Source organism: Seriola dumerili, unplaced genomic scaffold (assembly GCF_002260705.1).
Source record: "Seriola dumerili isolate Sdu_G_001 unplaced genomic scaffold, Sdu_1.0 BDQW01000468.1, whole genome shotgun sequence".
NCBI classification, from domain to species: domain Eukaryota; kingdom Metazoa; phylum Chordata; class Actinopteri; order Carangiformes; family Carangidae; genus Seriola; species Seriola dumerili.
Genome location: NW_019174723.1, coordinates 1,040,746 through 1,062,842, shown reverse-complemented (window position 1 = coordinate 1,062,842; position 22,097 = coordinate 1,040,746). Strand labels below are relative to the sequence as shown.

Genomic DNA, 22,097 nt, shown 5'->3' with positions numbered 1-22,097 from the left:
ATGTTTTATGTTCAAATGCTCCCTGCTTATTACCACCACCAATGTGCCTGTGCATTAGCATATTATGCTTTTTTTTTGTGTTAAACATAAGTAACTGTAGCCTTCACAAATCCAGTCAGCAAGATTTGAGCCTTCTCCAAACTGTTCAAACTGAGTTTCGTACAAAGACTAACCCCATGCTGCTATTATTTATACAATCTTATAGACACAAGTCAAAATGTTCATTAACATTTATTCAACAACAGCAAATCAGATCAATGATCCACTTGTTTTCTTCCAGACACACAATTACCATGCTACAACATAAACGTTAAGATTTATACTTTATATGGGCCAAGTGTATGTACAAGCCACCTTAACCATTAAACCATTCCTGGCAAAATGTAATGGTTACATTACAACACCATACCAGTTAAAATTATAGCCAATCATCATTTGAAACATGACAAAGTATGAAATAAATAAAATTCCAAAAAATGCTCATATAACCATTTCACTATAGTTACACTATATACTATATTATCTTTTTATGGAGTCGTTTCCTGATCATTGATCCATTATAATTTTTTTAAACACAGTGCATTCAACTTAGAACATTTACAGTAGCATTTTTCAGTATCTCAATGAAAAAGCCATGACAGGAACATCTATGTTTCATAAAGGGTTACAGGAAACATCATACAAGGGCCACAGAGGTCAACATCCATACCATTAATAGCAGAGGGTGGGCAACAGGAGCTCACCAATTGTAAACCATTGAAACACATTATTAGCAGTTATGAAATGACAAAGTGGCAAAGATGTTCATGGCAATCTATGGCAATTTGCAAATGTGTTGCAGTATATGCAAATTCAACAGTATGAAAAATCTATAGAGTCATTTTACTCAGAGCTGCCTGTAGCACTGGCTCACAGATGATATGCCTCACGAGCTCCTTTACTCTACATGGATTCAAAAAAGTCAAAAATGATAAACAATCACAGCATTGGACAAAATATCAGACTTCATCAGACAGAGTCATCAGACTTCAGTTCAAAACACAAGGACTAAAAACATGATGAAGTGAATATTCCTCCTCACCTAAAATATCCCCATGTGGATATTCTGTAGTCATCTTTATTCCCCAAAATAACTCTGCAACATGTTTTTTGTTCACATCAATTTAACTTCTTAAATAAATTCAAGACAGCTCAGAGTAATAACATGTCACCCTCTGAACCAGGGCTGCTGCTGCTGCTGCTGATAGAGATCTGTTATTTCTGCCTTTGAACAGTTCTGATCAGAGTCAGCTGGATCACCTGGAGCTCCTCAGCTTCATATAGCACAAAATCAATAAGTAAACAAAAATAACTGCCACAGTTAGATGAAATGAATGTCTTTCACTCTCAATGACTTGTGATGTCTCTGAAATAGTTTTGACAAACAAAAAAGAAAGAAAGAAAAAGAAAGGACAGCAGCAACTCAGCATGATTCCAATAACCTAGAAACTAGGAAACATGAAAAATTTAATTTCATCCACTGATGAATAACATTATTAAAATGTTAATTATCAATCAGATTCATTTAAAAGCTAATGCTTCTAATTTATAAATCCAATGTCAACATTTTAATAAATCACATGTAACTGCTAATATGTCAAAAATATATTAAATAATTGTTATTTCTGGCTGGAAACATTATGAAATAAATTATGAATCAATATAAAAGTTACCTGTTCTGTGCAGCAAGAAAAAGGGAACGTAGACCATATCCTGCAAGGATAAGCTGAAATAAAGCTGTGGCAGGAAAAAAAAACTTGTCTGCAAATAAAGCTCTGAGCATTAACAACCTCATGATTCACGTTAAAAACACTCAGGGGAGTAAACAAGAGACAAAACAAACACAGTGCCAAAGACATACTGGAGGTCTGACGATGGCAGGTGGCATCTTCAACTAAAACGTTACTGATTGAAAATCAGAAGTGATAATCGTACTAATATATGACAACTCTGTTCTTGAAGGTTTAATGATGGCACCACCTAACCCAACAAACAAATCTCTCTAACTGGCACCTCCCTGAGCCATGGCTCTCCTTTCCTATAGCATAAAATATCACGTAAACCACCCCACCCCCCCACCACCCCCTCCTCCTCCTCCTCCTCCTCCTCCTTGTGAACTGTACTCGTATGAACATATTGCACGTACGTATGCACCTACATTATGAGTCTTGCAAACTAAAAATGTTGCAAAATATGTGGAGACCATGTTTTATAAACAGTGCATGCTACACCATGATGCAAAATATGGGAGAGGGAAAGTGGGGTAGGCGACCTGTGTGGTTAAAGGCCAAGAAATACAAAAGAAGAAATAAAAAGGAAACAATTTAGTTGTTTCTCTTTTCTTCTCGTACTGGGGGGAGAGATAAGTAGGTGGACCAATCAGGGAGGGGTGTAAGGGATGTGACTTCATTAGTTCCTTTCATGGGCCATGCTTACTAGTCCCTCTCCTCCACATGGCTCCCTTTCTGAAGTGGAAAGATGGATTGCCCCTTTCTTTCGTCTCACTGAGGTGGAGCAAGGAAGCAGGCAGGACTGCAGGCCAGGATTGATGGGAGCAGAGGGTTAGTTGAAGCCGGTGTCAGTGTGGTAGGAGTAGTGCCCATCCGATGTTAGCTGGGTTGTCTCTGTTGCTGATGGTTGCAGCACTATAGGGTCACCACCAGCCTCTGTTTGACAAAGGGAAACAACATTTTTAGTGTTTGCATGAAGTCTTGTCCTGTTGGTAACTTTCTAACATATTCAAGACAGGAGTAGTGACACAGGTTGTTCAGTCTCACCTCTCTCATCAGACTGCAGCTGAGCCTCCAGGTCCTCGGGCGACACGTAAAAGTCCTGGTCCTGGCCCTCCCGAGGTCTTGGTTTACATTTTCCACAGCAGCAGTTACAGCAGCAACACAGGCAGCAACAGAAGTAGCAGCCAGTAGCCAGGCCACAGAATACAAACAGAGCCTACAGCAAAACAGATTCATGGGAGGAAGCAAAAAAAAAAAAAAAGGGATAATAGTGAGTGTGTGAGCAGAAGAAAAAGAGGTATGACTGGAAAATGCAAACAGTAAATGGTGCAGGTCAGTCCTGGGTCTCACCTTTGCCCACCAGCTTGAAAGGACAAAGTAAGTGTTAACATTCTCCTCTCCAAACTGCTCAGCCACATACAGTCCCAGAGAGCCATATTTGTCGTAAATATTACGCTTCGTGGGGTCATTCAGAATGGCATGGGCATTGTTTATCTCCTTGAACTTATCTGCTGCTTCTGGATTGTCAGGATTCTTGTCAGGGTGAAACTTCAACGCCAGCTTCCTGTGTAGAGGGAGGCGGAAAATGACAAATCAAACAGAAGCGATCACATTTGCAGTTGGAGGTGATCAAACCTTTTCGTGGCAATAATATGATGTAGGCTAAATCACAGAGCAACACCTCACCTGTAAGATCTCTTAATGTCATCCGTTGTGGCCATCTTTTCAACTCCCAACACGTGGTAGAGAGACTCACCAGCGGTGGACAGAGAGCGCTGCCTCTGCTGCTCAGCCATGATGCCTTACGTTCTCAGGCTGGGCACAGAAAGACAGAGAGATAAATGCACTGCCTTGGCTGCATGTCTTGCTCCTCAAGCAAAACCTAAAGGGCCAGACCTGTTAATCATGACGTACATCAAAAAATGTCAACTAAAGTGAGGCCTGTGTGATTGAATCCTCTGGACTGCAGGCAACAGCTGGTCCAATGCTGTTTCAATTAGATGCAACTGTCCTGTAGGTTACATATGGAAAGACCCTCTCTGTGAAATTTAGGGAAAAGTAGTCAAAAAAGGCTATGAGGTGCAAAATGCTGAATTTATTACATTTCCCTGCACTAATCTAATATTCCCAGATTTCCAGTGTATTTGCACAAATGATATAAATGGTCCTACATGACACTGTAACTGTGACATCTTGGCAGCACCACTGACTGCCTCTGCTGCTGTAAGTAAATCAGTAACTGACATCCATACAGTCAAGAGTGCTGCAAGACAAGCAGGATTTATCGAATTGATGCTGCAAGTAAAAAAAAAAAAAAAAAGGGTAAAACCATTCCTAAGAATATAGCTGCCTCCAAATGGGTGTCATCTTGAAACAAACGAATAGCCCATGGTCTATTTGAAGTCCTGTATTTGAAACGTATTTCATCATTTTCACCACAAACTACCTGTTCTGTCAAGTGAGTGTCAAATTTCTCTTTGTTCTGAATCGCATCCCGTTGTAAATTGTCTGTAAGAAGGATTAAGACTCTGAGAATACGATGCTAGGAGCATAATCTCTGAGCAAGCATCATCAGCAGCACGGCTATAGCGCACAGCATCCATGTTGGTTTGCTTCCTGGCCTGTTCTTGATGCAAGACAGGGATGGATCGTCAGCTCAAATTTTCAAGGGCAAGGGGCAGTGTGTCGAGGAGGAATTAATACTCGGAATGCGCAAGAAGGCTCACCTTTCAGTCGGCTCTGATGTGCTGCAAAACTAACGATCCCAGCGGGTTATAATGTTGGAGAGTGGAGCGTGACTATGGCCGCATCTCGCACGTACCCAGACCCTCTCTGGCTCCCACTACACAACCATGGACAGCTGCAGCAGTACGCTGACTCCGCCCACACCCCCAACCCCCCATGGCGACCCGACGTGCGCGTGCACAAACGGGCTAGAATGATGATGATGATGATGATGATGATGATGATGATGATGATGGGAGAGCATGCAAAGGCTGAAGCTACAGCGCTCTGAAGCACAGCATGAATTTAGTCAATGCAGCCACAGAAACTGTAATATTAGAGCACAGGTCGGTTCAAACGAGCCAACGCCGGTGCAGATCCAGTGTTGTTTTTTTGGGTTTTTGCATCTGAATCAGGACTGGTGGGATTATTCTGTCCAGGCTAGCTGTTTCCCTCTGTTTCCAGTGTTTATGCTAAGCTAGGCTATCAGACTGCTAGCTTCATGATAATGGTATTAATCTTCTTATGTAACTCTTTGACAGGCAAGATGACAGTGTGCTTTCTAGTAGTGCCACATCATCTCAGGGTCTTGAGTTTGTAACACTGTCTGAAAACTAAGAACTTACCACATCAGGTTTCAGTGTTGATTATAATTTGCATTTACCAACTGTGATGAATCTAAATGTTCTCTGTGATCTAGAATATAGATCTACTACAAAGTATTGATACCAATATTATTAGGAACCACATTACTTCATTCATTCAAATTCAAATGTGGACTGTCATGCAGAGAATGGGTCCATTTGAGAAGTGGAAAGAAGTCATTTCTGCAGTTAAATCAGCTATTCACACTAAAAGGATACTGGGATCTTCTGTAGGCTATGTATAAGTCCTGCATGTTGTATTTCCCTAGAAGCTAAACTCACACTGAGTTTTGGTTACAAAAAGTAACGGTCTCATGATTTACATTTCTTTTTTTTACTTTAACTATATACTGGGCAGATGGCCCAAGCCTAAAACCATAACTTTATGTCTGAGTCTAATCTTTCAGCTGTTGTCAAACATCTGACTTTCCCTTGGTGAGAGGGACAATCTACTGACTGGGGTGTCATGCCTGGATAATCCCCAACGAAAGCAGGGCAGATGCCTGGGGCCTATAAACTGTCCATGGCAGTCCGTGACACTGTCTTGTCTATTGAAGCACCTTAACCAGATTTTGGTCCCAGACCCTGACAGAGCCCCAGTTCTAGAAACATACAGAGAACTATTAATACAACACCGCAAAGGTCACCACAGCCATAGCAGCCATTTTTAATGTTATTAGTTCCACCTGTGGTTTTCCTGCTATATCAAATGTCTGCAATGAAAAAGGCCTATTCATGTAATGTAATTCATGGAGCACTTAGATGAAATCCCACCTCTACAAATGACCACATAGCTAAGAAACCCTCATACCATAATCCCCATACTCTCTCAAATACACACTCAGTGAACACACAGTATGTAGTATTTATTTTAAGTCCCTTTTTTGCATTCTTTAAGATCACTACATTTTATTTAACAGCATATTTAAGTATCATTAGAGTCAGAGAACAGTTGCAATATAGCCTACACTCCCTGGCACATTGATTACCTTTTGTTTAAGACCTTTATTTATGAAAAAATCTTTTCTAAACTGAACCATACCATAGTTGCCATGCACAGATACTGCAGACAAGATTAATTTAAAATCGACTTTCTAGTCTGGCAATAGGGTTGGAACCAACAGTTCTGTGCCTCAGGTTTTCTGCCTGTCAGTTATGTTAGTTTGTTGTAATAGAAAATAACTTAAAAAATCTAAATACTGAAGGTATCAAAACTAGATTCAGCACAGGGCAACAAGATTAGTTAATAATAGGGATAGGATCATCAATCCCCAAAATATCAATACTACCAAAACAAAGTCTTGTTTTGAGTATCAATATTAGCATCACTTCCTGAGCACATGAACGCTCTTTTAAGTGCCGCCATATTTGCATCTCTGCTGCTGCTCTGTGCGTGTATGCTGTGATCACTTCTTTAGTTCAGAAATAATTTATATTTTTTATTTAGCATTGAAACTGCATGAGAACAGTAAAAAGAAATGTTTGTCATGTTAGTGTTTTGTAAATTTTATATGGTAAGATATATGCAAAAGTAGCCTAACAAATATTGACATATTTCTATTTGTTACATAACAGTACATTCGTTGTTTTTAATATCAGTATATGGGTGATCCTGGACCTGGTATAAATTGGTATTGGATTGAAACCAGATTTGTGGTATTGCCCACCCCTAGCTAATAATGCAGGGCACCCCTCAGTAGCCTATATTGGATTTCAGTGGTGCAAATTCCCAAACAAATTGACAAGTAGTCAACTTCCCAAAACACAACAGGTATGCAGTGAATCTGGGGGTTTGGTGTCCTCTGTGATGTGAAGAAGGCCATAGCATATCATTCCTCCTCCTCATTAAACCATTCAGTGCTTCCTCATCTCATGCAATGTGTGGAAGCATCTGCATTTGTTATATTTTTCCCACCTATTTTATTCAGTTGTTTCCCTTCACTTACTGATAAAGATATATATAAATAAACATATATATTTCAGATTTAAACATTTCACTTCACTGACTCTGACTGTTCCTCGGCAACCGTGACATCACTCTGCCCACCAATCGAAGAGCTCGCAGGACCGTCGTTCCTATCGCGAGGTTATCACGTTAGCTTGGTTAGTTAGCTAGCCGCGAAAAGCTTAGTTGTGTACCCACATTTTACAGGGTTTTTTTTTAATTATTGTGAAAATACAGAGAGGACTGCGCATTGCTGTTTGATTACTGTCTTCTCCCGCCTGCGAGAAAGAATAATCGCCGGACCTTGTGTTTGCACGGTAGGTTGTGTAAACGCACACAGTCTGCTAACTAGCCAGGAGGAAATGGGGTTTGTTTTGGAAGCGTCGGGCAATTTCTACATTATTTTTAGTGACGCCAACAAGCGTTCAAACGCTATTTAAGCACAGTAATACAGTGGCTTTCATGTTGTTATTAATTGCTGTATGTAGCGTATGTATTCTCTATTTGTGTTCAATTGTTAATACCTGTCTGCACGGTTGTAACGTTTCTGTTCATGTAGGTACAAACTGTGACCGAGCCGTGTCAGTCTTGCTCACGTTTTGCTGTATTACCAATGGATTTATTATTTTTCAGCATCCCAATGATGAGTTATGCTGAAAAGCCAGAAGACATCACAAAAGAAGAGTGGATGGACAAACTGAACAATGTTCATATACAGAGGGCGGACATGAATCGGCTCATTATGAATTACCTGGTGACAGGTGAGGCATCCAGCCTGAGGACAGCAACTGTGAGCTGAAATGCAACTTGTACACATCAGATACATCACTCTTAACTAGGGCTGCAGCTAACAATTATTAGCCTTATCGGTTAATCCGCCATTTATTTTCTCGAATAATAATTTTGTCTTTAAAATGCCAGAATAATGTGGAAAATGTCTCTCATCAGTTTCCTGAAGCCGAGGCAATGCCTTGAGATTGCCTGTTGACAGAACAGTCCAAAATATGTTGAATTTTCTACCAGACAAAGAAAAACAGCAAACCCTCACAAATGACAAGCTTGAACTGGGGAATGATTGGCATTTTTTACTTAAAAAACGACTCAGTTAATTAGTTCCACACTATATACTCTTAGTGACAAGGATCCAAAACTCTTCATGTGAAAATAAAAAGCCAGAAAATCCTGACCAGTGTCCATCACTTGAACTCACTTTATTAAGACAATGTTTCAGTGCTCAGACCATCAGGAATCAGAGGACTGAAATGTCTTGATAAAATGAATTTAGTCAGTTAATTGATTATCAAATTAATCAACTAATCGTTGCAGCTCTAATCTTAAAAATTATCTATTTCTTTACGTCTGTTTGTGCCTGTTTCACATGTATCTAGAAGGATTTAAGGAGGCAGCGGAGAAGTTTCGGATGGAGTCTGGTATCGAGCCAAGTGTGGACCTGGACTCTTTGGATGAAAGGATAAAGATTAGAGAGATGATACTGAAGGGACAGATACAGGAAGCTATTGCACTCATCAACAGCCTACACCCAGAGCTGCTCGACACCAATCGATACTTGTATTTTCATCTGCAGGTACCTTTGCACAAAGCATTGCAATAGCCATCAGTAGTTCTGATCACAGTATGTGCCTCTGTGAACTGGAGACTGTTTGGTGTCATGTTAGTGGCAGACAGAAGATGTCAGCCTGAGATTTATTGGGGGTGAATTTCACAGACGAATGTAAAAGAAGACATCCTTGTTTAGCAGCAGTGAGAGTAAGGCACAGCGACAGTATTAAGGTGTAGTGTTGAAGTGTAACCCCTTCCATCTGCTGTTGGTAAAAACCCAGGCTGTTATCTTTCCTGGTTAAAAAGGAAAATATTTTGATGCTAGATAAAGTCTGATAAAGGCTAAACTTCAATCTTCATTATGTGTTGTTTTATTCTCATTGCAGCAGCAACATTTGATTGAGTTAATCAGGCTAAGGGAGACTGAGTCAGCACTGGAGTTTGCCCAGACACAGCTGGCCGAGCAGGGGGAGGAGAGCCGAGAGTGTCTGACAGAGATGGAGAGGACACTAGCCCTTCTGGCCTTTGACAACCCGGAGGAGTCACCCTTTGGAGACCTGCTCAACATGATGCAGCGGCAAAAGGTCAGAATGAATTGTTTTTATTCACTTCAAAACAGGAAATCTTTTGTCATTTTTGCTTGAAAAATTACTTCAACAATTAATTGATTATCAAAATAGTTGCTTTTGAATTTATGCTAAAATATCATTATCCATTTTGCTTTCATACCAAAAACAAATAGCACCACTTGAAAGTGGATCAGGCTTTTTCAGGCGGTATTGGGCCGGCTGTTTAGTCTGCACCAGAGTTTAGACGCCAACTTTCACACAAGCCTAAATGAACCAAACTAAACGGGCAAACACACTTGATTTTGTTTGAACTGAACCAAACACATTAAGTGTAAAAGCACCCTTAGAACACCTGGAATACTGAATACAGGATACTGAATTCAAAAAGTCTTCATGTAAGCATTAAGAACACGGTGAATGCAGGCGATAAGTAATTGTACAATAAATGTGTTTATTTAATTTTACTGCAACACATCTCTTGATGCACAGGTGTGGAGTGAGGTGAACCAAGCTGTGCTGGACTATGAAAACAGGGAGTCGACACCCAAACTGGCTAAACTGTTGAAGTTACTGCTGTGGGCACAGAATGAGCTGGACCAGAAGAAGGTGAAATATCCCAAAATGACTGACCTTAGCACGGGCACCATCGAGGACCCCAAGTGAACATAACAGAAAAGAACAACCACCTTCCACGTCTCCTTAATTTATGATCAGTCAGTGACTGTGTGACAACCAGGTAACATATATGTATAAACAAATTCTACGTTGTTTTTTCATGTTTCATTCATGAGAAGTAAGACTTAACTCATTGTGCAAACTGTAAATTGCTGTATTTGCAAAGTGACAGAAATTATTTAGTTTAAATACTGATCCTGGATTTTTAGAAAGGTCTTGGACACAACAAAATTAAAATCGCTGTTTTATATTTTGTCTTTCTAAAGCCTAAGCCAGTTGTATTATTTATTGTGACCTCTTTTTCCCACCGAGATGTTATTTTGCCAGGAAGAGAGTTGATGGTATATATATAGATGGTTCAAACTTTAAAACAGCAGATATACAATTACCCTTTTTAATGAAGATATGTTAAGATTGAGATGACACACTAATCTTAATTAAATTAAAATCGAAATTTCTTACACAAAATGTGAATATTTTTCAATGAAATGGAAAGATACACTTTTAATGTAATATAATTTTAATTAATATAATATTTTACAGTTTTATTTAGTATGATGTTTGAAAATTTCCTATAAAATCAACCATTTGCTTTCTACACCTTGAAATTTGATTGTACCTTTACAGTATGTCTATGGAATGAACTGCCTTGTAAAATGATCGTTTCGCATGTGTGCTTGAGGAGGTAAAATATGGCCTGACTGACAGGTTGAAATCAGAGATGGCTTTCTTACTGAGTGGAGCCCCCAGCATGTTCCAAATGGTCGTGTTTGGTTTTATGTTATAGGGGGCTGAGGTCATGATAATCTTCTGCCATTCTCAGTGATGGAGGCAGGATTTATACGCTGCTCCAGGAATAAATGAGGGGGACTGTTATGGCTGTTTTCTGGTTTAAACTCTCATATTTAAAATCCAGTCATCTGAGAAATGATTTTGTTCATTGGCTTTGTTTTAATAATTAATAACAATGATCAAAAGCATTGAATTTTTGAGTCTGAACTGGCCGCTCACAGAACCTGCTGTCCATTTTGCCACTTGCCAAACCATTAGTATTTTCACTTTAACTGCATGTAAGTGTATCCTTTTTTTTCAATGGGGGAAAGGCACTTTGTTCTTGTTTATTTTTTTTGGTTGGTTTACTTTTATAAAAAAAAAAACAAAAAAAAAACAAACTTGCTGCTAGTCGTCCATTCTTAACTTCTTTTAAGGTTGTGTTGTCTTTATAGACATTGGCTTTGACAAAACAATGAGACCCAGAGAGCTCACATCCCTTTTATTATTCAACATTTTTATGATCAGATTTGCAATTATTAAAATAAACAAAACTTTTGTGAACCATGAAAGAGCTGTTTTTCATTTTCTGCGTTGCGAGTGCATGAGTTCAAATTTGAAGGGGAAAATCCACTGGTTAGAGAAGGGTTACTCCAGTAAAGGTTGTTCAAGCTCTTTATTTTACTGTAAAAACCTGATTATGGATTTGCAGTAAACCCGGGCGCTTGACACAACAAATGCGCCTCTGTCCTTTTGAAGGGAGGGAATGCAAATGTTATACCTAGAGAAACCACCAATCAGACCTCTGCTGTCAGTATTGCAAATCACATCCATTTGGTCTGTTGAGTTTTGTTCCAACAAGTTTTACTTGTTTGGCCTGTCTGCCTGAGGAAATGAAGTATAGCTCTCCCACACCTCTCAGTGTGGGAGAGCTGCACAGATAACAGAGTTGCTCTCTGAATGGCTGACGAGCACACATCAGGAGACGGAAGGAATGGCTTCAATGGTTCTCTGTTGGATCTTGAGATTTACACAACCAATGAATCTACCAAAGAAGAGCCAGAAAACCAAACCCTGTGGCCCAGGTGAGACTGCAGAGCATTTAGATAAGACTAAGATACAATGTTATTTAATTCATAACCTGTTTTGCTGTTCTCGATAAACCTGTTTCAAGTTGTGGCATTACATCTGAGCTAAATCACATTTTATGTTTTAAAAATGTGAAACAACACATTGCCTTCATATGTACTAGGCATGAGCAGAATGTAAACTGTTTGTTGACTGAAATAAATATTGTGGGCTACCTTGAAATGTGCTGTGCCTGCATGTAGAGCTGCTGCGAAGATTATTTGATGAGTCAATAGACAGAAAATATATTATTTTGAGTAATTTTAAGAAAAAAATCCTCTGGTTCAAGCTTATTAAATGTGAATGATGTGGTTTCCTCACTCTTTTGTAATAGTCAATTAAATATATTTGGATTTTGGACTGTTGGTCAGTCAAAAACATTTATTCGATCTCATTTTGGACTGAGAAATTGTGACATTTTTCAAAATTGAAATAATTGTCACTTACAGCTCCACTTACATGTGCATAAACTTCAAAGACAAATATTGCTGTACGCTCTTGCTTCTCTGGAACTCTGATAATTTTTGAGCCATGCCAGCAGCGTGAAAAGAATGAATCCTGCTGATAATGCAACCTCACAGAGCTGCTGGCATGGCTGTTGACTTGTGTGTGTTTACCAGACTGTTACTTTGGTTACAGTTTTTACTAGATGCAGATTATGATCTGTGTCATTAAATAGCAACTTCCCCTTTATGTTTATAGAACTCTGGCTCGAAAATGGATCCTGATGCTGTTCATGGGCACCTGCCTCCTCTACTGTGCCAGGATGGCCATGCCGATCTGTGCCGTCTCAATGGCAGCCACTTTTCACTGGAGTAAGATCGATTCTGGGCTGGTTCTGGGTGGATTCTTCTGGGGTTACTGTTTCACGCAGATCCTGGGAGGACATGCCAGTGACAAGTAAGTAATTAAGCTGGTAAAACAGGCACGTTCATGGTATTCTTCCTGTTGGGTTTAGTTCATAGTTTCATGATGTAAGTTTCTTATAAATGACTGTTGTGATATCAGAGTGGGAGGAGAGCGTGTCCTGTTCATCTCTGCAGCATCGTGGGCCCTGATCACAGCCGGTACTCCTCTTCTGGCCCAGCTCAGCTCTCACACCCTCGCTCTCATGACTATGGCCAGATTCCTTATGGGACTATTGCAGGGTGAGTACTGTACCAGTTACAGTATGGAAAAAGCACAAGAAGATTTTGGAAAATATATGTGTTCACTTTCTTGCAAGAGTTACATGAGAAGACTGATACCACTCTCATGTCTGTACACTAAAGATGACACTACAGCCAGCAGTCAGTTAGCTTAGCCTTTCACCTTCTAACAAAGCCAGGCTACCTGTTTCCCCTTATTTCCCCTTGTTTCCAGTCTTTATGTTTACATATAGGTTCCAGACCTGCAGGAAATATACTATTCATTGACAACAGATTTTGTTGATAAATGTTGACTGAACTGTCCAGGCTCACAGAAATTACATGAATACAGTGTCTCATCATGTCTTATAGGTGTATTTTTTCCATCTTTGGCTAGCCTTTGCTCGCAGCGTGTAGTGGAAGGGGAGCGAGGCTTTTTAATGAGCACCATGCACAGCGGTAGTCATCTCGGGTATATTGTACACACACACACACACACACACATCCACATCCACTGATAAACACACTATCTCTTGTGACACCTTTTTTGCTCTTGGTTACTGTTTCAGGACACTGCTAGCAGGTGGGATGGGATCTGTGATGCTGGACAGTTACGGATGGGAAAGTGTGTTCTATGGCATTGGTTTCCTCTCTGCACTGTGGGCACTCGTTGTTTGGAAGTATTTATTAAAAGGTACAGTAACTACACTTGTCGTTCATGTACAGTACATAGGTTGTCACTTTGATAGCACTTTGGGCCAGACTGAAATGTCTTGACAGCAAGTGTCATGAATTTTTATACAGGCATTCATGGTCCCCAGAGGACAAACATACCCCCCACCCCCTCGACACTAAAGAATTATTTGTCAGTTGTCAAATGAGTTACAATCACAAGTTTGTTCCCATCAGCTATGCCGAAGGCGACATGTACTGATAGCAACTCTTCAGGATAAAAGAACAGATATAAACTATACTTTTCCGAGAAACCGGAAATATGTTGCCATGGATTAAGTGAGTTAAACTGTGGGCTTCAACTTGAGCCCTGTTTTTTTTTTTTGTTTTACTCCATGTCTGTTAACATTTTGTAAAATTAAGTGTACTGAATTAGCTATTTTAAATTCTTGTTTCTTATGTACCATTGGATGTACCTACTGACAACTATCACTGGATCACTGACTGAGGAGCTTCTTTTTTCTCTCATTTCTAAGAATTTATGGACATTTATTTGCAATGGTGTTATCATGTCTGTGTGTTCGGGTTTGACTGAATCATGAGTCAGATATTTGACACAAAGATTGACACTGATGTGTTGTCTGATTTGAGTTTCAGATATTTTTGTTACAAAATGTGACTTTTGAATATTGACATTGAATGACTTGTTAAATTCTTCTTCATCTGATTGTTTTAATTCATGATATGTGAGTAAATCTAACCAGACATATAAGACATGAGGAGCTCTCAGCCCCTTTTGTTTTGTCAAAGTAGCTCTCAGAGTAAAAACAGTTGGGGAACCTTGGCATAAAATATCTTGACAACTACTAGATCTTGTTTGTACTATGCTGCTAAATGATATCAACAGTGCCACAGTAAATCTTATGGTTTACAACAGTATAATATAATGTCCAATCTGTGGCTCAGGTGAAGTTACGTCTAAGCAGATGGAAAGAAGTAATGACACAATGCGGAATTTGTCCCGCTGGCTGAGTCTCTTTAAGAAGTCGCCTGTCTGGTACAGCAACTGTTCCTTAATCATTCACTATTTACCAACACATAATTATGTGAGTGTGTGTGCCTCACCCCATCCTCACTCCCATCTCTCTCTCTGTGTTCCTGTCATCCTGTCTCTAAGGGCCATGGTCTTTGCTCACATGTGCATGTGCAGTACGTCCTACACCCTGCTGTCATGGTTGCCAACATACTTCAAAGAATCATTTCCACATGCCACGGTATTTGTTTTTGTTGAACCGCAGCCTAGGTTGTATCGCCTTGACATCCTTGGCATTGTTTAAATTCCATCTCAAAACTGGTTATTTTTAATCATCAACTTGTCTATTCATGCAGGGATGGGTGTATAATGTAATTCCATGGCTAGCTGCGATTCCATCAGCGCTAGTTGGAGGATATGTTTCGGATTTTCTCATCAACCATGGTATTAAATAAGGCTCATTATATTTTTTCATCATAGTATATTACAGCAGCCTTCAATTAAAAAATGTTTACATCTTGTGTTTTCTTTGTAGGATATAGTATAGCATCTGTGAGAAAGATAATGCAGGTGAGTTGTGATTGTTCGTTTATCCAGTGTTGTATAAAGGGGAAAAAGGGAGAGTGTAGTGGAAGGTATGTTCTGACTAGCTACTGAAGTGTGAATTTTTTCAATTCTTCAAACATGTAATTACAAGTCTTGAAGCTACCCAAGGCTGAAATATGTACTCGTACTGTACACTGTTAACATTATGTGTAAGTGTAAGTGAAATCTACACAACAACACAACACTGATACTAAGGTACAGGTTTCTATTGTATAACTGACTTACAGATTGGTTGTGAGGTTGAGCAGGTTGTGTTTTGAATTCTGGTTGTGTGGCTGCACTTTGTTTACATTCAGATTATGGACTGTGCCTTTGAATACCTTATCTGCATGTCTCTCCCTCCCCTTCTCCCTCCCCAGTTCATTGCCATGGGAGTGTCCAGTATATTTATTATGCTCCTATCTGGAGGAGCATTTACCTCATTTACCTCTGCAGTGGTTTATGTCTCTGCCGCTGTGGGTGTTTCCACCTTCACCAGCAGGTATGTTAGAGGATTCTCTCCTTATGTTTGATAAACTGCTACATACATATTTGGTTAAAATAAATGCAATAAAAACATATATCAGCAGATATAAAAAAACAGAAACAGACAATCTTGATGGAGATCACTTTGATTTGTTTTTGTTTTGCGTTTTTAAGAATTGTGACCAAGATGCACACAAGTGAGAGATTAAAATCTACTTGTCAGTGTTTTTAAATTGCATCAGACTTACTTTGGTAGACAGAAAAATAGCCAACAAATAGATTTTAAAAATTTCAATGGTACAAAAATTTGCAGGGTTGCACAAATCAGGGGAGTGAAATTGTAAGCATAAAAATGAAGAGAGGTTGTTTTGTTGTATTTTGGATAAAAAAACAGCTCATAAATATATAGTTTAATTTTTTAAAAACAAAATATTATTTTCTAAAACATCTGAACAGAACAGTGGGATTCACTCAAAACAAACTACAGTGCTCATGCTCATGGTAATGAAGTAACATTTCAACTAGTGCAACAGTGTGGCTCAGTGATGTGTTTTTAATCGTTTCTGAACAACACTGAAGCTCTATGGCTCAGGGGAATCAGCTTGTTTATTAGGCTTTGGTTACACAGGCAATGATTGTTAGTAGAATCAATTTATTGTTGGTTTTGATCTTTTTATTCCCTTATTATTGACAATAAGAAAATATAGAGAATCACCAGGCTTATCATTTAAATACAGCCACGTTTTTGGGTATAAATGAGTAAATTAGAGTTATCCGTGTTCAGTGTGCTGTAAACGTTGCAATTTCCTGTTTATGTGACAAGTTCCAATGTGTTTCAGTGGTGTGTCTGTGAATGTGCAGGATCTCACTCCATCATGTGCTGGTGCCCTCTATGGTGAGTCTGTAGCAGCCTACATTTCAGTTTCATAAAACTGCGCTAATCTTTATATTTTTTAGTCATCATTTAGTCATTTTTGTCCATTTAATCGTTTAATCGGTATTTCTTTTCTGCAACAGGTTTTATGAATATGTTGGGTGCCCTTATGGGTAAGTATTACAGATGTTTTTATCTATTTTTTTCAATATAAGGGAAATGTCTATAATTACTAACTTTTCTATCTGGAATTCAACAAATGAATTGTTGAACAACAATATTGATCTCAAATGCCTCTCACGTCATCCTTTTGTGTTTCACAGGAGTGGTGTTGGTGTCCTTGTCAGGCTACCTGATTGAGGTCACCCTGTCATGGGCCACTGTGTTCTCCCTCATCAGTTTAGTAAATGCCACGGGTCTTGTGATCTTCCTCATATTTGGAGATGCTCAACGTGTCGACCTGGAAAATTATAGCCAGGTTATTGTGATTTGACCCAGACCTTTTGATGCAAATACCAGTGTGTAAGTGATTTGTGAGATTGGACAGTACATTTAAATCTCCACCAATGGAGTCAGTCGCAAATTTGTCGTGTCATGTTTTGCTGAAACTGGCTGTGCATTTTGCAAGACAATATACCGGTAAACACAGTACAGTGAAGTGTTTCTCAGGAATCACTGAAGTGCCATATGCTATTAAGTGTTTTCTTTGTCATTGTTTTGACAAGGGAATCCGATTTTGCTGCTGCAGAAAACAACATGGAAACAGACTTCCTCTATTTGGAAATGAAGGAACTTGAATATTGCGGGCATGTTATTGTTCTTTTGTGTTTTATGTAAGTCACTCTGTATAACACTGTCAGCTAAATGGAAACTTAATTCTACAAATGTTTATAACAGTTTGAATATTTAATGTACAGAGTTTGATTTGAATGTGCACAATAATAATTACTTAATTTAAAGTTTACTGTTACTTCTAAAAACAATGGCACATAATAAAACACTTTTTTAAACAAGTTTTCAAGTGTTGTCAATGTCACTTCTTTTATATGACTTCTGAGAGAATTATTTAAAATGCAAATATTGTCTTCCACCTGACAACAAAACACCAGAGGGTTAATTCACTGTAAAATCATTCTAATGTGTCAGTGTTCCTCCATTCATTCAAAAAGAGAAAAAAAAATATCCACATCAGCCCATTATTTCCACTCAACAAATGTGATGAGGAAGGTTTGTTAACTTTAGGTTGAACTGCTGAAACTCTAGTGTTTTTACAAAGGTCAGAAGATACATTCATGAGTGAGATGTAAACCTGGGAATGTTTTTAATTCTGAATTTTCTATCTGAGCTGACTGCTGCACAGCTATTGTGTAAGTCACTGTAATTTCATTGGGACACAGGCCTGGACCTCAATCAAGATGAAGAAATACAACATGTCAGTGAGCCTGTAATTAAAATGTGTTCCTCTGCCAGGTAATAGTGAGTAAGATGGGGGAAGACATAAAAGCCTGATTCAGCTGTGTTTGTTAAACAACAGTTCAGCTACAACAAACTTTCACGTTACTTGATCTAATCTTTCTTTGTTGGTTATTAAGGATGTGTGTGTGTGTTTTGAAAAAGACGAACCAAAACTCATAAAAGGTCCAGAGCTTGGTTTGAGCTTATACTGTCACACTGTCAAATTTTATTTACAGTTTGTTTGTTTTTCCAAGATGACAACAAAAAGGTCAAGTGTTTTGAAAAACAATTGAATTTGTGTGAGGAACAATCAAATACTTTCACAGATAATTCTAAAAATGTAAAAACTTTACATCTGGGGCAAGACGCCCTCTTGTGGGTTGGGGCAAAATGCCACAGTGGTATCCCCCCTGCACACTTATATTGCTATGCAGTCTGATTTTTGTTGAAAACAATAAAAAAGACTCTAAAACCATAATCTTGCTTTACTAAAAATATATATATTTCCACGAAAGGACAATAAATGTACTCCACACAGCTCACTACCATTCAGATGAAAAAAAGACTCATGTAAATGAATAATTTTTCTTTAACATGTAATAATGTAGACATAATTTTTCATTATTGTTTTATTCAGTTTTATTTCAGTTTCTGAAAAGCTAAACAGTGCGAATTGGAATTTAATAAAAAAAAAACAAATAGGCTATTTTTGATTAATGCTCTTTATTTGAAATATTTTAGTTTTAACCCACTGATTTTTTGGATTTGCTCTAACAACTACATTGATTTTTCTATGTTTTACCCACAAAACTGGGCTGGTTTAAGCACTGAAAACGCATTAAAACCCAATATATTTAGCTGTATGTTCAAGGGCACTCCACTGATTTATTATTGCACTGTTAAAGAAAAAAAGAGTGCTTCTGCAGTGGAAAAGAGCCATGTTTGAGCTCTCCATCGATTCACCACGGGTCTGGTTTCAGCACCCCGGTCAGTGCATCATGCATCATGCAGCCTGCAGTGCTTTTCCATCCACAGAGATGGGGGGGGGGGGTCTGCAATAGATCCGGCAGCAGATCCGATCCGATTCTTATGAACCCGGTCTGTCAGACGCTGTAACAGGGGCAGCTTTCAGCGTCTGGATTCACGTCATGACGTTATAGCTTTAGCCTATGAGGACCGGGGCATGAAAGCCACACGCAAATCAGGACGGGTAGGTTTGATGTAGAGAAATGTCTAACATCCAGAGAACCGAGGGATACTCTGCTAGGTCTTTTAACCAGAAGGTCGGACTGGACTGAAGCACAAAACCTGGGTGGACATCATCTGAGGGCCTGCCCGCCTGCCCCAGTACATACCGATACCAGCACTGTGGACGGTATTGTCGGGCCTGCCTTACCTCCACGGACCCATGTCTCTTTCTAAAAGGTATCAGGCAGGGATGTTTCCACTGAGCGGTGTCAGCTGTAGGCCCGGAAATTATCTGCTGTGCTGCGGGATGAAGGCAAGCAGCTGCTCACACTGGACCTGGACTGTTAGAGATGATGGCGTTAATTTAAGGCCGCAGAAGAGGAGCTTCAGTAGCTGATCACCATCAAGGACAAGAAGAAGAGGAACCCTGTTATTGTCTGATGCAGATGTTTGAATTGGGTTTATTTTTTATGTAAACTAGGATACAGATCATTATGATCATTATTATTGAGGAATTTTAAAAAATTGCTTTCACTGTAATGGCGCCCGGGCATGTGAAGTAATTTGTGTGGAGATTTTTTTTTGTCCTATGTGTGTCCAATGCTCCAAAGCTCTAACTTTCCCAGATGAGGGACGGGATTGCCGCTCCTCGTGTTCACGGCGGACCTTGATTTATTAGCCATACAATTAAGGCACGCGGTGAATGCCAAGAGAGGAATCACACTCTCTACATTCTGCATCATTCATGACGATTGAGAGGTTTACTGCGAATCATCTGCAGAGAGAGAGAGAGAGAGAGAGAGAGAGAGAGGGAACACCTGTCTGCGGCCACCAGCTGCCACAGGAACAAAGACTGTCTATTCGACCACATTTAAACAAACTACATTGTTTTCTCTACAGATTTTGTCATTTCATACTGTAAGTTTTCCATATAGACTGTAAGGATATTACATAAATCAGTCATTCCCAACCAGGGCTACTTCTTCTTTTTCCAGAAGCTATGTGTGGAGTGGCTATTTTCCATGGCCAGATTAACCTCCCAGGGTGCCCTGGGACAAGCAATTTTTGTTGGGCCCCTTTTGACCCCCCTTATAGGCTACATGGAAGTTTCATTATTTCTCCTGGCAACCAGAATCCAACCATTACTGAAATGACTAGTTCATCAATCATATAGTTGATTTACAGAAAATAATAAACTTCTGATAATCGATTAAGTAATTTTTTAAGCAATTCACTGGAAGCAGCTTCTCAAATGTGAATATTTGCTAGTTTTCAGAGTATAACAGTAAACTTTGTATCTTTGATTATTGGTCTGGAAAAAAAGCAATTTGACTATGTTAAACTGGTTTCAGGGAATAAAGGTGGGCATTTTTCAGTTTTCTGACATTTTCTGACTAAACAATCGATTATTAAAGAAAAAAACTCAGATTTATTTGTAATGAAAATAGTGATTGGTTTCAGCATTACAGTACTTCTTCTATGATGGAATAATTCTACCTTGCCCAAGGTTTTCTTTGTGTTAATTACTTGACAAACAGAATAATTGAAGCAGTTTAATAAAACCCATATATACAAGAAATTAACAACTAATATCAAGTAAAACAATGAAGGTCTTAAACCTAGATTTTGACACAGGTTACCTCTACAAAACCATGGCCTCAAGATGGTGGATGGAGTAGCCCCTCGCAGTTGATATTCTGTGGTGCAAATTTTGTGACCAGAGAATGTTTGTTTTTATTAATAAATGACATATTTTACCCATTTACTTTTCTGTTGTTTACTAAATGTTTAATCAAAATATTATTTCAGCTCTAAATATAATAGCAGGAGGAGGAAAATACACACAAACAGCATTATACAACATTGGCATACAAAAAGGTAGATCTTTGATTGATTGTCACAATAACCAAAACCAATACCACAACAGGTTTAGTTGCACAGACAGGCTTGACACTTATCTCAGTCAGCTGTATCACCTATATTCAACCTGATGCTGCTCGGAGAGAAGTGAAAACTAATAAGCAAACAAGCAGGCAAAGTGAAATCAATTTGTGAATGTGCCTTAAGTGGAAATGTTTAGCCTCTGTTACTTCAAGGTGGTAGTTTGACTGCACAGACTGCACTGTAATAAAATCCACTTTTATGTAATTTATAAAACAAATGTTTTTTTTTTGTTTTTTTTTAAATTAACGCAGATTAACACATTTGGAACATGACTGGTGGTCCTGTTCCTATTCTCTGACAGGGCAGTGGGGCAATGTCCGATTAAAAGGCTGGAAACAACTGACATAAACGATGTGTATTCAATGGTTCTATATCTCTATATCTACTTGTAAGTGATTTCTTATGACCTACTGTAGAGGCAAAATTTCCTCCCCAATGTCAGTTTACACTTCCCTTCTTGCAGGACTATTATAGCTGTTTATGTGCAACTTTATTCCTTCACAAAGTCTTGCTTTTCTGTATATGAAGCGTGTAAATGGTGCTGCATGAAGAAAATTATATAAATGTATATGATTAAGTTTAGTGATATTCTGTTTTTCTTGTTTTCAACAAAATGCATGGGAAAAATAAAATCAAAACCAACATTTAATTGATCCTGCTTACAAGTATTGTCTTGTGTATCCATAGCCTGACATAGGGAATCTTACGTCTCTGTGTCATAAAGCTACTTTTGGTCGCCAAAAACTATAAGAACACATACATGAGCCACAGGCATCAAAAAGGCTCATGTATTCCCTTACTTACATACTGAACATTAACACTATAGTTTATTTTCATATGAGCCCACAAACATACTTGCCACCACACATAAGGTAGAGACACATGACCTTTCTATTTGATTAATTTTACAAGTTATATACAGCAGTAGCTGCAGCACAGGCATGA

The 22,097-nt window shown here is 38.8% G+C and overlaps 3 protein-coding genes across 3 annotated transcripts; 2 read left to right on the top strand and 1 right to left on the bottom strand.

The window, feature by feature from the left end:
- Positions 1-2,145: 2,145 nt before the first annotated feature.
- On the bottom strand, positions 2,146-4,650 carry dnajc5 (DnaJ heat shock protein family (Hsp40) member C5). The gene is made up of 5 exons (XM_022763453.1): positions 4,499-4,650; positions 3,459-3,587; positions 3,123-3,336; positions 2,817-2,988; positions 2,146-2,705 (listed from the first exon to the last, which is right to left on the bottom strand). The coding sequence occupies exons 2-5, from the start codon at positions 3,566-3,568 to the stop codon at positions 2,602-2,604; spliced, it is 600 nt and encodes a 199-aa protein (XP_022619174.1). The 5' UTR covers positions 3,569-3,587; positions 4,499-4,650; the 3' UTR covers positions 2,146-2,601.
- A 2,591-nt stretch (positions 4,651-7,241) lies between these two features.
- On the top strand, positions 7,242-11,223 carry LOC111235052 (glucose-induced degradation protein 8 homolog). Its single transcript, XM_022763354.1, has 5 exons — positions 7,242-7,402; positions 7,719-7,846; positions 8,474-8,670; positions 9,032-9,229; positions 9,704-11,223. Exons 2-5 carry the CDS (start codon positions 7,726-7,728, stop codon positions 9,875-9,877), a joined length of 690 nt encoding a protein of 229 aa, XP_022619075.1. The 5' UTR covers positions 7,242-7,402; positions 7,719-7,725; the 3' UTR covers positions 9,878-11,223.
- A 397-nt stretch (positions 11,224-11,620) lies between these two features.
- On the top strand, positions 11,621-17,543 carry LOC111234862 (solute carrier family 17 member 9-like). Its single transcript, XM_022763059.1, has 13 exons — positions 11,621-11,745; positions 12,491-12,688; positions 12,797-12,936; positions 13,288-13,387; positions 13,485-13,609; positions 14,554-14,644; positions 14,765-14,861; positions 14,977-15,064; positions 15,156-15,190; positions 15,586-15,707; positions 16,531-16,586; positions 16,709-16,738; positions 16,889-17,543. The coding sequence occupies exons 1-13, from the start codon at positions 11,621-11,623 to the stop codon at positions 17,056-17,058; spliced, it is 1,377 nt and encodes a 458-aa protein (XP_022618780.1). The 3' UTR covers positions 17,059-17,543.
- Positions 17,544-22,097: the final 4,554 nt, after the last annotated feature.

What these genes read in the sequence shown, in the direction of transcription:
- dnajc5 (XM_022763453.1), bottom strand. Translation starts at nt 3,568, where the DNA reads ATGGCTGAGCAGCAGAGGCAGCGCTCTCTGTCCACCGCTGGTGAGTCT. An exon ending in GACATTAAGAGATCTTACAG is followed by an intron (nt 3,337 to 3,458) that starts GTGAGGTGTTGC and finishes CCCTCTACACAG; the next exon opens with GAAGCTGGCGTTGAAGTTTC. An exon ending in TTTCAAGCTGGTGGGCAAAG is followed by an intron (nt 2,989 to 3,122) that starts GTGAGACCCAGG and finishes GTTTTGCTGTAG; the next exon opens with GCTCTGTTTGTATTCTGTGG.
- LOC111235052 (XM_022763354.1), top strand. Translation starts at nt 7,726, where the DNA reads ATGATGAGTTATGCTGAAAAGCCAGAAGACATCACAAAAGAAGAGTGG. An exon ending in TATGAATTACCTGGTGACAG is followed by an intron (nt 7,847 to 8,473) that starts GTGAGGCATCCA and finishes ACATGTATCTAG; the next exon opens with AAGGATTTAAGGAGGCAGCG. An exon ending in ACTTGTATTTTCATCTGCAG is followed by an intron (nt 8,671 to 9,031) that starts GTACCTTTGCAC and finishes TTCTCATTGCAG; the next exon opens with CAGCAACATTTGATTGAGTT.
- LOC111234862 (XM_022763059.1), top strand. Translation starts at nt 11,621, where the DNA reads ATGGCTGACGAGCACACATCAGGAGACGGAAGGAATGGCTTCAATGGT. An exon ending in CACAGCGGTAGTCATCTCGG is followed by an intron (nt 13,388 to 13,484) that starts GTATATTGTACA and finishes TTACTGTTTCAG; the next exon opens with GACACTGCTAGCAGGTGGGA. An exon ending in TTTAAGAAGTCGCCTGTCTG is followed by an intron (nt 14,645 to 14,764) that starts GTACAGCAACTG and finishes CCTGTCTCTAAG; the next exon opens with GGCCATGGTCTTTGCTCACA.